At 43.3% G+C, this 15,815-nt stretch overlaps 1 protein-coding gene across 1 annotated transcript; it reads right to left on the bottom strand.

Annotated features, from left to right (window-relative positions):
* Positions 1–277: 277 nt before the first annotated feature.
* On the bottom strand, positions 278–14,074 carry col6a2 (collagen, type VI, alpha 2). Its single transcript, XM_054626206.1, has 32 exons — positions 13,863–14,074; positions 11,724–11,812; positions 11,453–11,553; positions 11,178–11,321; positions 10,047–10,409; positions 9,934–9,954; positions 9,776–9,841; positions 9,581–9,679; positions 9,454–9,480; positions 9,253–9,279; positions 9,103–9,147; positions 8,875–8,928; positions 8,721–8,783; positions 8,563–8,625; positions 8,388–8,441; positions 8,272–8,307; positions 8,117–8,179; positions 7,926–7,988; positions 7,753–7,815; positions 7,612–7,674; positions 7,467–7,517; positions 7,279–7,377; positions 7,131–7,193; positions 6,889–6,924; positions 6,753–6,798; positions 6,513–6,665; positions 6,287–6,381; positions 5,062–5,243; positions 4,790–4,968; positions 4,641–4,679; positions 2,172–2,506; positions 278–1,277 (listed from the first exon to the last, which is right to left on the bottom strand). Exons 2-32 carry the CDS (start codon positions 11,794–11,796, stop codon positions 1,008–1,010), a joined length of 3,036 nt encoding a protein of 1,011 aa, XP_054482181.1. The 5' UTR covers positions 11,797–11,812; positions 13,863–14,074; the 3' UTR covers positions 278–1,007.
* Positions 14,075–15,815: the final 1,741 nt, after the last annotated feature.

Here is a 15,815-nt window from a genome sequence, read left to right as displayed (position 1 = left end):
AGTGTGTGCATTGTGTTTTTTCTGTACAGCAGAGGGAGCCAGATGCACCAACTTATCTTATGGGATCAAAATAATTTATCATGGATAGGGGATAAATATCATATTACAGAAGCATGAAATGTGTTATGTATGTTTGTGTTTATGTATGTTTTCTATCCTTTTTTTCTTTCTTCCATTTCCTTCCTGCCAAGGTTACAGTGATTTAATGGCAAACCGTACATGGATCACAAATACATGACACAATAATATATCTAGCAAACACAAAAGACAGTTTTGGGGTCACCACATTCGGATTTATTTGGAAATCCATGTTTACAGATTGGTTCCATTATGTTTGTCTGGTAATGCATGTGTAGTTAACCACAGTGTGAGGCATTTATGTGCGATTTTTTACCCCTGGAGAAGATAAGTGTACATGCACTTTTTTTTATCCCCTGAACAAACTATAGTAATTACAGCATAACACAATGTAAAAAGTTTCCAAAACTACTCAAATAGCTTTGTCCTTTATTACTTTTTTAGCACCTAAATACTGACTTTGTGCAGACAACCTTGTGAGGGAGAGAGAGAGAGAGGTGGAGAGAGAGAGGGAGAGAGAGACTGCAAACTGAAAATCAATACAACATAAAAACTAAATGAAGCGTACAATTTGTTTTGTACACATCCATTAATCACACACCTCTCTTCTGGGATACTTAGGAGTGTCTTTGGTCGGAAGTGCTGACCATAGATTTAGAATGACTAGAACAATCAAGTTAAAAATGATATTGCATGTGTTTGTGTGAGTGTGTCAGCTGGTCCTACGTGGATTTTTTGGGCTTTTGTCAGAGAATCTTCACCCATAACAACAGGATATGTAGCCGCCTTAGTGCCTTGCATCCAGTAAAGATAATGATCACAGAGGGTTTGTTAATGCCCCTGTGTGTATTTGCGTTACGCTGAAGGAGCTGGCCCTTCGCTCATTCTATGGGTTCTAATTCTATGGTGCCGAGCGTTACAGTTCCTCACTAGCATATCCAGCGGATGAAGCGCTCAAAGAATGACGGTTTGTTCAGCATGGCGAAGTCAGCTCCTCTAAAGATGGCCGACGTATCCCCGAGTGACACCTTCCGCAGCACCTCTTCATCTGTGTCTGTTCCCACGGCTATCACCGTAGGAACGCCTTCAGCTCGCCTCATGGCATCCACGCCCTCATCCAGCTGCTCGCTGGCTGTGATGCCATCAGTGACGAACACAAAGGCCAGCTCAGCGTTGCGACGAGCCAAGCGTTCTCCCCTCTACAAACACAACAGGCAATGTTAAGGGTTTACACTCTTTTCAGAGTTAAGGGAGAAGATCAATACCACTCTCATGTCTGGGCACTTGAGCTAGAGGGCAAGTCGCTTAGCTTAGCATAAAGACAGGAAGTAGGACAAAACAGCTAGTAAAACCACAAGGTGCTGCCAATTGTACAGATAAAACAAATGCGAATGAGAACCAGGCTAGCTGTTCTCCCCTGCTTCCAATCTTTAAAAGCCATCCCACATCCGTAACGTTACTTGAAAGAATATCTGGGATATATGCTTAGAAGATTGATACCACTCTCAGTAAATATTAATCTACAGGCAGCGGCAATTAGCCTAGTTTAGCATAAAGAGTGCAAATAGGAAAACAGCTAGCCTGACTTTGGTCCAAGGCAAAACAACCACTAATAGACAAATTGACATCTTATATATCTCATTTGTTTAGTCTGTAATAAAAACAAAGTGTAGAAATGACAAATCATGGTTTTCCGTGGGGTTTACATTCTGGACTAATTCTTGACTGGTGGCAATGACTTCCTGGAGCCTTGTCGCCAATTTGACAAGGAAATCATTGCATCTTTCTGAGAAACAGTCCCACACATAACCCCCTGTAAAAGCACAACTTATTGTTTTTACACTTCAGTTTTTGCATGAATTAAACAATTGATAATGTTAATTAGTGAGCTGTAGAGCTGCTGGTAAAAAGATTCTGACATATTTGGAATTCAGCTGTGAGGAGCTCCTCATATTTACAGTACAGACATGAGGGTGGTATTGGTCTTCTCATCTAACTTAAGAAAGCAAATACATGTTTTTTTAACTATTCCTTGACAGGTCTATGGCACAGGCTGCCTGCATACAAATACAATATCAAGTGGGTTTTTTTACCTGTGGAATCACCAGATTGTTGACAGCATAGATGATGGCGCTGCCCAGAGCGGAGGAGGAGTCCATGTAGTTCACCCCTGACAGCGAATCAGAGATCACTGTGAGATTGTGTGTGAGCGCGAACTCCACCCGCTGTTCTGTAGGGCTGCCGTACTGCAGCAGAGCCAAGCGGGCATTCCTGTTGTCTGACTGGCCGCTGGCCAGGGTGAGGCGGCGAGCCACGTTCTCGATGAACTCTTTGGCCCTCCGGTGGTCCTCCAGTCCCATCCTCTCAGATCCATCCAACAGGAACACCACATCCACTGGCCGCTGAACACAGCTAGCCACTGCAGGCTCTGGAACAGACACACACATATATGTAAAGTTTTAAATTGAACACAGTGTTCAGTGAGCTACAGCTGGAACACAGATGCGCAGGAGTCAAAGCCAGCAAAAAAATATGCTTTAACATACTGTAGTGTAGGCTTCTTTCATCCATGCTAGTTGGCTAGTTCCAGCTGTTTGATTACATCTAAAACTTATCATGTCAGCAGTGTGGCCTCATCAAGAAAACACTTTTTTAGTTTGCTCTATGATTTTATTCTCTTGAGATGGCAAATTAAAACATGAATACATGTTATACAAAACAACATAGTTCACATCAGTAAGTTTCCATCACAGAGCTACCATGATACCATGACATTTGGTTAAAGCCGGTCTTTGTCATCCTACTTTACAAGCCAAGCCACATGCAAAAAAAAAAACATGCACCAATCAAGGGCATAACATACAATAGTTCCTTCATTGTCGGTCGATTAACCAAACATCCACATTCACCAACTTCTGACTCATATACAGTAAACTGTGTGTGAGATCTTTTCCACATGTCATGGCCTTTTCACCAACATGACTCATTCACAGAGCACAAGAAAAAAAGTAAAGGCCGTAACCATGGAAGTGTGCAAAACAGCAACAAAAAAACAAACATCGAAGTGACTCAGTTAGCTTGTGATTCACAGTGGAAATGAGGCTTCATCAAAAAGCTACTGTTCACTATGAAGGAGTAACATGAATGGCTCTACAGACCAATCTGCCTCCAACAAATGACATCCGCTGTCCATGTGAATGGAAAACGTTCTTCCACAAAAGTAGAAGAAATGATATGTATAATATTTTTAACAGACATACTTTTCAGATAGACAGCTCCACCTACATTAATTCAGAAATATTCTATGAGAGGGAGCATCACATTTTGAGTTTTGGCCCATCATATACAGTAACTGTACATAAGGCTGCTCTGAAATGTTAGGACGAGGCCAGCATCATATCATTCAATTCCTTTTGCACAAAGCCCAGGTGTATGTTGCACCAGAGCATTAGAAAATGCCCACAGTTTTTGGTTAAATCTATTCTATGTCCAGCAGTAAGCTTATTACTGTAATGTAATGTAAAATGTAATATTAGCTATTGGCGACCATAATGGCGAGGTAGCAAGGTTAGCATATTAGCATTAGCAGAGTCCTAAGGCTTTCTCTGGGTCTCCCATAATGTCTCCATAGACATATTTGAAGGAGTCGATGAACAGCTGGGTCCACTGCTGCCTGTCCACCCCCTTGGCGAGTTTGGCTCTCTGGGCTGTGTACGCCATAGTTGCAACGCCAACCCCGTACTGCTGCTCGCTCAGGCCGTTCAGCAGGCTGGTCACACCCTCCAAAGAGGTGGGGACCAATGAGGGGCTGCCTTCCTCGGCCAGCGGCTTCCAGGGGGGAGGGGCTTGCCCCTCTTGCCCCGCTGTGACGCCCCCTCCTGAAACAAGTGGGCGGAATAACATTGTGGGCGGAGTCCCACAGACACGACGCATCAACACAGCTAGCAAAAATGTCGGAGCTACACCGAGTTGTACTAAATTGCAAAGGTTTGGTCATTTGCTGGCTTTACAGGGACATGAATTCATTGCATCATAGCAGAGGAAGCAAAATGATGTGTAAAAATAATAAATTTACACAATACTTGTCCAATCCTTAACATAGCTTAAAGGCGTCAGCGTGCTTCAAACGACCTAGTTGATACCAAGTGTTGTCCGGACACATCTGAAGGCCCAAATGTTTATCCTTGTACTGAATGGCCACACTTGAAGGTGAGGCTAAAAGCCTGCTGTCATAGAGAGGTTCAGGACATTGAATCATAATAATGAGGAACAATGCACACTCTCAGACAGTTTCTCCTCAAAGGCATTCATGGTGTTGCCCTCAGTTCTACACAAGAAAAGTGACGACAGAAATTGTGTAAAGAATAAAAACAGAAGAATTGTCAGTTTCGGAAAGATACAAAAATTGTCAGACATATCCCCCAAAATCTAAACTTTTTCAGACGCTCTTTGACATTTTCCCAAGCACTTCATTTGAAGCATGTTGACGCCTTTAAATTGCTGGTTACTCTGGCCTAAATGCGGAAAATCTTTTAGGTGATACATAATATTTAAAATCTTACCTGATTTACAAGGGAGATCAGGGCATACGACGATGGGCTCTAAAGAAAATAAAAGACAGAATATCAGAGAAAAAGTACAGAACACAACGGATTTATAATCTGCTAGGTTAACAGACTGTGCATAATGCGTGCTTCGGAAATAAGTGTACCTGGGCAGAGAACGGTTTCAATCTTGCTGATGAACTCCTCTGCCACCAGGTCTGCAAAGCGCTTCATGCCCAGCACCCTGCCACTCTTCTGGCAGGCGATGCTCTTCAGACTCTCATTCTCCTCAATCTGGTCGAACATGTCTCCGATACCAATAGCACTCACATCGACCCCGGGATGACTGCTCATACAAACATAAGCATTGAGATGGATCATTATTCATCTACACAAATGCTAGTTCAAAATCACCAAGTAACACCCCATTGCCAGGCACCTGCAGAGGTAGGTGAGCAGAGAGTCGTCATCTCTGGGGTCGAAGCGTCCGTCTGTGATGACAACTACAGTGACGTTGGCTTTGGCCCTGCGGCTGTCCCTGATCAGGTTGTCGTAGGCGTACTTGAGAGCGGATGGAGTCCATGTTCCTCCGGCGATCCACTCCAAGCGCTTCACTGCATTCTGAATAGTGGAGAAGTCCGAATGTGAGAGATTTGCACGTACAGTGATGTACTGATCACTACTGGGTGCGGATATAGAGGACAGCGCTTCCATCACTTGAGATAATTACACTGCCACCATTTTGAAGACTTGGGCTGATTCGGTAGAAAAAGATCAAAGGCATTATTGTTGACTGCGCTTAAGTAAAATCAACATATAGTTAAGTACTAGCATATAATAGGAATTATCTTGAAACTGACAGCTAACAATTAAAGCTCGCTGTTCATGCTTCAAGGTAGAGTTTCCCTTGTTCAAAATGGCCGCCTTGTGGGATGATTCAGGTGTATAAACCCAGGAACGTCGGCTTAAAAGACAGTGTTAGCAGAAAAAGCTAAAATATAGCATATCTTTCTAGATCACAAGTATGGTTTCACTTCTAAAAAGGCGAACTCATTTTGTGAAACTACTGGGCACTGTAGTTTTTAGCAAATGTATCTTAAACAGGAGTGAATAATGGGACTATTTTCAGCTGCGGATGAATACACATTTAGCACTATATGGACTTTTTAAGGCAGCAGGACTGACACGTATATGTATGATTGACTTAAAAGAAATTACAGTGCTCAAGTTCATGCTCAACATGGAACCTGTCACCAAGTCGAATTGTTTGACTCAGTGATGTGTCTTTAATATATATTTTTGATAACAATGGAGGTTGATTCCACAGAGGAGTGAGCTTTATTAGGATTTTACTATACTGGCAAGATTTTTTAGTGTTGTCAATTTATTGTTGGTTTTGGTCTATGCACAGGATTTTTTGACAGTTACAAAAAATATATCACCAGTTTTATCGTTTAGGTGGGTCTACCATCTTTTGCATTCCAGATTATATGTATTGATAAATTAGTGAAATGTAGAGAGCGAGACATGTTACTGTGATGACTAATATGTGTGCAGACAGCACATCTGATCAGACAGTACTTCAGCCCTGATTAATTAAGACACATCTGGACAAAAAAATGGTAAACAACAGTCTGTGCTGCACATGTGTTTGTGTTCAAGACCTTGAAAGCAGACATTGAATCGATCTTGGGGTCGTCGAGTCGGATGGCCTGGAAGGTTCCACTGTGACTGTACTGAACAACTCCCACTCTTGTGCCTGGGAACACATGCAACTTTGTTGACACCAAGTTGGCAGCAATCTTATATATATTTTATTTTTTTGTCAATGCGCAGACAAATCCTGAAGTAAATTAAGAACCACATGTGCATGAACAAATGCATGTCTACCTGTCTCTGACTTGGGGTCTTTGGCTAGAGATCCCAATCTGTTGATTGTGTTGATGACAAAGTTCTTTTCCAGGGTGAAGTTGGTCAGACCAACTGACTCTGAGCTGTCAATCACAAACACAATGTCCAGGGGTCCGCAGCGTTTCTCACAGTCTGCAGACAAAACGACAAGCTGTGATAACCAGAAAGCTTATCAGAGCAAGTTTAGATCACAAACGGAAACACAGTAGCTAAACTCACCACAGCAGCCACATGTTTCCCTGATGTAGTTCATAACATCACATTCCTGCAGGAAGAAACATTATATCATGATATCATGCATGTATTTCTGGTGATACGTCAGTGATAAAAGAGTGGTTTAATAAAATGTTCTTACCGTGAGGCCGGGATCTCCCTCAGGGCCAGGATATCCCTGTATAGAAAGAGAACACTTAAAATCCCATTCTGCCTCTCAGCTTTTGTCTGGTTTGGGATTGCTAGCAGATAACGCTAATCTGTAACAAATAAACATCAGTTTAGCTGGCATTTCCTAGCTGGATGCAACTCCCTATATCAGTGAGCAGGAAGGCCCCTGTATGTGGGTTTCCCTGGTTTATTGTGCATTTTATGTATACTTACATCACGCCCACCCTCTCCTCTTGGTCCTCTTAGGCCTGGCTCACCTGAAGATCCGGGCTCACCCTGTTATGAGCAGAAAAAATAGCATTTTGTACCTGCATTTTTCGCTCCAGTAACAGAATAAATCCAACTACAATGAGTTACTCACTCCCTCTCCCAGAGTTCCTTTATTTCCTGGGTCACCCTTTTGACCACAGTCTCCTCTGCCGCCGCGAGGCCCACGATTGCCGTTACCTCCTTTATCACCCTGTACAGCAGACAAGGAACATTTTGTCAGCCGAGTGTGTCACTCCGGCAAGCAAAAGTACCCAATGACAAAGTGCATGTGTACGTTACCGGTTCTCCTCTTGACCCGGCATAGCCGAAGCCAGGTCTTCCATGGTCTCCCTGAATAGAAACAAAAGAAACAGTCAAGACAAATGCAGCTGAAAACAGTCAGAGGAAGATGCTTACACATCCACACATACACAGAGGTGCATACCTTCGGTCCAACCTGTCCAGGTTCTCCTCGAGGTCCAGCATCACCAGGGTCACCTCTGGTACCCTAACGTACAAACCGTGTTAATGTAATCTAGATGAGGTATCTTTTTCACATGAAGCCCAATTGACACACTTAACCTACATTTTTTCCAGCCTCGCCTGTTGTCCCCGGTGGTCCCCTGGGCCCTGGCAGGCCACTGTCTCCCTGTTCAGAGAGAAAGTTGACGACAGGTGCAACAATAGTGGGTAGATTCAATTGTGTACGGTATTCCTATGAACTTATGCGATTTATACAGTTGACATGGCTCTTCAAACCTTTGTTCCTTGGTTTCCTGATTCACCTGGCAGTCCTCTCGAGCCCTCTGGACCCATTTCACCCTGAAACATAAAATCTGCATTGAGCTCCCAAGTGGTGGAGTATTGTATCTCAATGAAAGAAATAATTTGATCCGATGCAAAAAGTGTATTTTACAATACAGAAATGTGTCACACTTGCGTAGTTGTACCTTATCACCCTTATTGCCATCTGACCCTTGAGCACCCTTTGGCCCATAGTCTCCTCTTCTCCCCTAGAACGCAAGAACAATGAGAAAATCAATGCATTGCCAATGCAGGCTAACGATGAAGGGGAATTTGATGAAGGTGAATCGGAGGTTCTTACAGACTCTCCATTGGGTCCCTGACGTCCAGGGGTTCCCTAAGAAAAACAACACACATGTGAGCTACAAGCTGCTTTATGTGTGTGAATGCATTTCTGTCTGTGGCGATGAGCCTTACTGGGTTTCCTTTCAGTCCAGGGTCGCCAGGTGATCCAGGACTTCCACTCTCTCCCTGTGGACGAAGCACCAGAGTTTTATCGTTTCACCTATTCAAACCTGTATAACATGACCTTTAGACCTAATATCTGTCCCAGCAAAGAACAGCGTTCCCTGTCCCTGTGTTCCGATTTTACCTTTGGTCCAGCCTCTCCGGATGGGCCAGAGGGTCCAGGTCTACCAGGGCGACCGGCATCACCCTGAAAACAGGACACAATCACATGCTCACAGTCAGGCAGAGTTTAACCAAAGGTTGGATGGCGTATGGATTTTGATTCAAATTAAGACCATGTACCTTATCTCCTTCAGTTCCAGCGAAACCACGTTCACCGACGTCCCCGGGGTGACCATCAGGACCCTACGAGGCATCAAACACACACCATAAATAGGCCATTTAACTCAATACAATATGGAGGTATTGATCATTCAAATCACGTTGAACGTCATACTCTGTCGCCTGGGTCTCCTTTGCAGCCAGGAGCTCCGATCCGTCCAATTTTACCCTGGGAACAAAACAATTGCATTACAAAACTAGAGCTTTACTTTAAAATCAAACATCAACTATTTGAAACGTTCAGAATAGAATCAGTGTTAGTAAGTCAGTAATGGTTTGAAGTAGCATTGTGTCCCCCTAAAATGAACAACAAAACTTGCTCCTTTAGTTAAGCAGCACCTACCTTCTGTCCATCTGTCCCATTGCGTCCTGGGATGCCACCAGCGCCCTAACAATGGAGAGAGGAAAGAAATTAGAAAAGAAAGACCATAACTTAACAAAATGTATGATAATTAATAGATAGTAAATCATAAATGAAAGAAAAAACTCCTACCTTTTTCCCCTGAGTTCCAATTTCTCCCTGTGCGCAGACAGAAATCCAGCAGTCATTTTATGTATGATCATTATGTGCTTATTCATTAACAGAGTATGACCTAATCTGACTACATTTTATAATCATTGACCTGCAAAGCCAGTCATTTATTCAAAGACTTAAGTCATGCATTGATGCCACACAAAAGAGTGCATGCCTCACCTTATCGCCCAAAAGACCTGGTTGTCCCTATAGAGAGGAGGAAGGGAAAAGAAAATTAGTTTTTTACAATACAGACACAAACAAAGCAAATAGTGAACGACGGGTATGTGGATGTTCAATGTCTTACTTTGGAACCGGGCTGACCGATGGGACCTTCGATACCAGGGTCTCCTGGGCGACCTTTTCCTCCTTTCAGACCTGGGTCGCCGTTATCTCCTTTGGCTCCCTGCAGTCAAGGAATTCAAAGTAGAAAACATTTGTGAAGAATAAAGTGACTCGAAGTGCGAATTCTGTAAGTGTGAGTGTGTGTGTGGAAGCTCACTTTCTGTCCTCTGGAGCCTTGTGGACCATCAGACCCTTTTGTTTCCAGACAGGTCACTTTGTAACACTGTGTCACACAAGCAATGAAGACAATCAGTCAGTGTTGATGCAGTCTGAAACATAAATCTTTATGATCATTAGTTGTCTGTGCGTTCTTACCTCTACGAACGCCAGATGTTTCTGTGAAGACAAAAGGAACAAGGTGTGAGCAGAACAGGCGTGGGCCATGTATCTCGTTTCTCTGCGTGTATGTGGGTGTCTTTGTGTGTTACCATTGTGTTGATGATGCGGTCAATGGTGTCTTCATGTATGATTGCTCTGCCTTGGCTCAGATCCACAGCCATGTATTCCCTCCTGTAGACGTTTGCAGGAGAGTTGGCGATCTCCCTCAGCCCGTTCTCATCCACGTTCTTGGATGCAGCTACGACAAATATCCGGATGTTCTCCTCACGAGCTCTCTCTGCTGCCACTTTGATGCCCCAGCAGGGTTCTCCAGTAACGTGGCCGTCGGTGATGACCACAGCAAATCGGAGGGCATTGGGGTGACTGGGAAATCTCTTCATTTGCAGCGTCATGTTCCCGAGGGCGCAGTCGATGTGGGTGCCCTTACCCAGGTAACGGATTCCACCCACGGCCTGCAAACAGTGTGAAACAAGATAGACTTGTAAAGGCTGGTTTACAAATTGGAAAAAGTCGGCAACTGCCCAGGGACCCAAAACCCTAAGGGTCTCTGAAGATATGAAGCAACAGGGTCCCAAAGCAGATTTACCCAATCTTAATAGCCATTGGCATTATTAATCATTTGGTAAACAAAAGAAAAACACTGTAGACGACAACTCTCCCCACTTTTGGGTCTCCACTCCACGCCTTGAATCTTCTATATAACATCTTTAATTTCAGTCTTCGATTGTTGGGGTCCTTGATTTGCAATTAGAGCAGCCGAGATTATCATGGCATGGATTCAAATGTAGCAGAATTGTCAGCCAAACATTCATTCTATGAACTCCACTCCAGCTTAGTATAAAACAAATAGGCTTTAAGATTAGTAATGTGGTTTATACCACATTTCTACCCTACATATGTATGTTATCTAACTTCGTCAACATTTGTTGTCCTGGGGTTTTAAAATAATGAAGACAAGTGGAGAACATTTAGATACAAAATGATGTACGCTCTAGAGGAGAATTTTTTTTCCCATGGCAACTGTCTTGCTTTTCTAAATTGACATATAAATATTAAGGTATTCTATTATCTCCAATGGCTTGAATAGTAATGTATATAGCTGCCATAAATGGGGAAAAAAATCTCCCACTTGGTTGCAGCTGAGCTCCAAATGTTTGCAAAGATGGGCTCCGCCGCTGTGTGTAGGCATATGTGTGCGCTGATGTGTGTGTGTCACTCACACTGATGAAAGCGTTCTTGGGTCCAATTTCAGTGATAATCCTATTTTCCTGGGAGAAGTGCAGTCCACCGACGTTCCATTTGACCCCCACAGTACCTTTGATGTCAGAATCAACCAAACGCTCTGCAAACATCTGAACGAATGTCTACAACAACAAAAGGCACGGCATATTATAAATCATTACAGTCCACTTGGTCATTTAGGGATGATGACACTATGAAACAGGGATATCTTGTGTTGAGGCTTAATTGAAAATTATGCAGATAAACAGGGAACCTTGATGCTCTCCACCAGAGCTCCTGGGGGCGGCTCCTGCATGGCGATGGTCTCAGATGTGTCTATGGTGAAGTGCACGTCTATGGGACATTCATTTTTCTCTGGAGGGAACGCAAACAAAACACACATAAAGCCTCTTTGGAAAATTGTAATGCACTTAAATAAGCAAGATGAAATGTTCCATCGCATGTCACGAAAACTGTGTTAACATATCAACATGACATGGTACTTTAGCCATGAGGCAACAAGGGTTCAGTTTCTTGGCACTCACTGCCGCACTCCTGCTGGCCGTGAGTCAGGGCTCCAAAAAGAAGACAGAGAGCGATGACCTCAAACCCCAGCATCTTCCTCTTGTCCTGTCTGACGCATAAAGGAACAAGACAACACACAACTGAGATAACAATCTGTTTGAATTTTCACTTTATCTCTCAAAATCATTAAAGTCAAAATAGAAGTCATGGAAAAGCCCCAAAAATGCAGGAAAAACACTGAATCACAGAAATAGAAAGACATTTATGTGACTAACTTAAAGCCTAAATCAAGAAATAAGTTGTGATGCTGTTTCTTTTTTGCTGGCTGTAGTCTTATAATACTGGATTTTCTTATTATTCCACATGCTGCATGAGTTTTGTCATATATTGAGTAGTAGTAGTTGATTTCAAAAATAATTTGCAAAGTTTAGATTCTGCATCTGGTATCAGTTTAAGCTAATTGTACAAGGAACAGTCCACTTATGGTTGCACAGTGAACAAAATGGCCGCCACAGAGTTATGAAACAGGTTTGAAAGGATCAGGGGTTGAACATGTCTCTTCTCTCTTGTGTTAAATGGTGGAGACGACAGAAGCTGGAAGAAGTGATTGATCTTAACATAGGCGGACATTTGCCACATTATGGGATTATTCATGCAGAAACCTGAACAGGCGTTAACATGCTGCCAAACTTCAGCTGCAACCAATGGGAATTTATCAGATCCACTAAATATACAAAGGTCTAAGTACTTGAAGAACTCCCTGTTTCACCAAATGAAACCTGTAAGTCCAAGGCTAAAAATTACAGTAATTATAAACAAAACATAGCACCTCCTCCTCTCAAATCAAGGAAAATCTAAACACTTTGAGTGATGACACAAAATGAATAGACTTTGGATGCATTTGGCAGCAGAGAGCAGACTGCTGATTAACTAAAGTCAGACTCACAAGGCTTCAGTCTGCTGCCCTCCAGAGGCTTTCCTTTCCCTTACAGCAAACATCTGTTCAGCAACTGTCTCAGGCCGATTAATGGCTCTTCATTTGTGATTTGGCTAAACACACATTTATATAGGGATATGCATCATGTAAATTTTGACAAGGCGGGTAATCCTGCAGCACCTGTCTTACTGGCCTTGTTATTGCTGGTGTGAATACTCTAAAACATTTTTTTAATCAGATTACCACAAACACACTCTGAAGGGCCGCTGCAGGTTGGGGCCCAGGACATGGCACTCTATGTCTAATTGATAATCCAGCCCTGCTGGCTATGTGAACAAAGCCTACGGTCAAGTGTCTTTCCATTACACCAACTGCTAAGATCTCAACCGGCAGGTGTCCAGCACTGGACCTGCCAACTGATTTACTATGCGGCATAGCCTACTATATATGTACGCTGTAGAAATATGTGCCCTCAGAGGTGAAAAACAAGAGAATCGTCTCCCTCTTGAGAAAATAAACCTGTTTATTATGTAATTTTCAATGTAAATAAAGGCCATACATTTGTCTTTAAAATATCCTTTAAAAAAAAAAAAGACAATTATAAAAAATGTAAAGTGATTTGAAGTAAAATAATCTCACACCTGCTGGCAGCTTTTTTTTTTGCCATTTACACCAAGGAAAACAATAGTTTCAAACACCTTTTTAGGCCTTCTTAAAAAAAATGAAAGTGCACAGCAACCGTCAGACTGTCAGCTACGCGCTTTGCTGTGGCTCCCTCTGGCGGACTGGCAGCTGTGAGCTGCGAAGGAGTCGCTCCTGCAGATGTTCCCACTCCTCTCCCACTGTACTGGCCAGGGGAGTGAGTGTGAGACTGCACAGCCTTTCACCACTGCACAGGTAAATACCATGCAAAAGAAAACATGCAGAGGTAACAGCACGAATGAGAGAGCCCATGTTCTATTTGTGGTTTTTTTTAGTGTGAACCTTTTGTATGGGTTTTGAAGGACTCAAAGTGTATTATCGCAGCAGTTTAGTTTGCTGAGATAATTTCCTAATGTCTGTTAATGAGAGTAAGTTTGAAGACATGCAAAGAGATAGAGTGCGAGAGACAGAGAGAGTCAGAGAGACAGAGGCAAAGGCAGGCAGAAAATCACAAGGGGAATAAAGGAGATAGAGAGAGGGAAAGGGAGTTTGGCACATCGTTGTGCGTAAAAGTGCTTACCCGAACTCTTTCCAACAACTTCAAAACTTAATGAGCAGCTGATCCTTTGTTGATTAACTCCTCATCTCAGCAGGTGGGGAAGACGAGAAAGAAAAGGGAGATACGCTAGGTAGAAAATGGGAAATAAAGCCCTGGATGCGCGTTTACTTCCCGCAGAAGAGCCGTCCGTTCGTTCTCCTGTCCCGGTTCAGCCCCAGAAACAGGCTCTGATCCCTCCTCCTGTACGCGCACGACGCACCCTAGTGCCCACTGCTGTCCGCTTGGAGGCGCCATGGTTCCGCAGGAACCCGTGTGAGCGCGCGCGCCCGTGTACCCCCAGTATCACTGCTTTGAACCAGTAAAAGAGGATGCCAAAGCGCAGATGGGCAACTTAATCGATGTGGCCCTCAGCGGAACACATGGGGAACCCAAAGGACACTCAGCTTTAATGTCCCAGAGATAGAACATTTCAGAGTTTTCAGTTGTTAATCTCGCACATGTGGTGAGTCAGTCTGAAAAATAACAGGATAAAGAGTAGACTTAACTCCCCCATACTCGTAAACACACACACACACACACACACACACACACACACACACACACACACACACACACACACACACACACACACACACACACACACACACACAACTGGACCTCGCTTGTGTCTGGTGGTCTGGTTACAATTAGTAGGGCGAGTGAGAGAAGTTTATACTCGATGTAAACACTAACAGACTGTCCATGAGTCTGCTCACCATGTTTATACACTAACATCTGCCCTCTGGGAAGGTAAAGCATATTTCTTTGTCAGTTCACCGTTGCTGATCACATTATGGCTGCAGAAACTCTTGATGTGTATCAAAGTGTTCAATTTGCTTGAATGCTCTGATGTGGCCTGCAGAGCTGCCAACGCACACTAATATGTTATCCAGGCCAGGAGGTGATGTCGGGAACAGGCTTTTACATCCAATTCCACAACCTTTACATGAGAGGCTGTCAGTTTGGAGAGAGAGATGACATTTGGGTGAACCGATTATGGCAGGTACTGATGTGAAGGACCAGAGACTGGAATCCATGTCTTAAAACTATCACATCTAAGGGACATTTGATTAAAGGGTGATGAGCCATGAGAAATTGCTGCTGTTGCATTTGAAGAAACGTGATGTATTTAAACACACAAGTTTTGACGTTTTAGTCCCTCATGCTTTTTAATTGGACTTTATCTGAAGTATAGTGGGCTGTGATGAAGAAGTGGTTGGAGGTAAGTCAGCAGTCCAGTTTTTGCCAAGTGGAGAGAAAAGCAGAGGAGTTATTACTCTCTGAAGCTGTTCTCTCTTCTTGGCCTGGGAAGAGTTTTTCCTTAAAAAGAGAAGAAGAGAGGAATGGAGCAGTGTGTGTGTGTGTGTGTGTGTGTGTGTGTGTGTGCGTGTGCGTGTGCATGTGATGGAAGGGGGAGGGGGTTCTGGTCTCTCTTAAAAGTGTGACTCATATAAAAAGAATGGCCTCCCTCCCAAATAAGAGTAAACCAGTCTCTGCCTCTCTCTCTGTTCCCCTCTTTCTCTATCACACACACACTCTCTCTCTGCCTCTTTATTTTTCTTTTTCTTTATTTCTTTCACATGGACTGAAAGAGTGTTTCAGCCCGGGGGGATTTCTGTCTAATCAGTTCCAGAATCGTAAATGGCTTAACTCTCCCAACATAGCTGCAACTTTTCCCTCACCGTTCCATGGAAAACACACAAGGAACGGCGCATTTCATGTCACGTGCAAAAATGTAGAAAGACAAAAGCCGAGAACACAATAAGAAGGCAAAGCAAGCATATGCGTTCAATTGCACAAATCCACACAGTCATACAGAAGAGGCATGTTCATGCTATCTGCAGCATGCACAGATATGACTGTCTGCTTATGTATGGGAGTGATGCAGTTCTTCCAGATGCTATCCAGTGCGGCTCCTGAATCTGAAATACTTTG

This window comes from Anoplopoma fimbria, chromosome 3 (genome assembly GCF_027596085.1).
Source record: "Anoplopoma fimbria isolate UVic2021 breed Golden Eagle Sablefish chromosome 3, Afim_UVic_2022, whole genome shotgun sequence".
In the NCBI taxonomy this organism is placed as follows: Eukaryota; Metazoa; Chordata; class Actinopteri; order Perciformes; family Anoplopomatidae; genus Anoplopoma; species Anoplopoma fimbria.
This window is presented reverse-complemented; position numbering and strand designations above follow the sequence as displayed.

Bases quoted from the DNA above. Each gene is read 5' to 3' on its own strand.
- col6a2 (XM_054626206.1), bottom strand. From the start codon at position 11,796: ATGCTGGGGTTTGAGGTCATCGCTCTCTGTCTTCTTTTTGGAGCCCTG. The intron at 9,148-9,252 runs GTAGGAGTTTTT...CTCCATTGTTAG, and splicing joins TTGGAACTCAGGGGAAAAAG to GGCGCTGGTGGCATCCCAGG. The intron at 7,675-7,752 runs GTAGGTTAAGTG...TTTGTACGTTAG, and splicing joins CAGGCGAGGCTGGAAAAAAT to GGTACCAGAGGTGACCCTGG.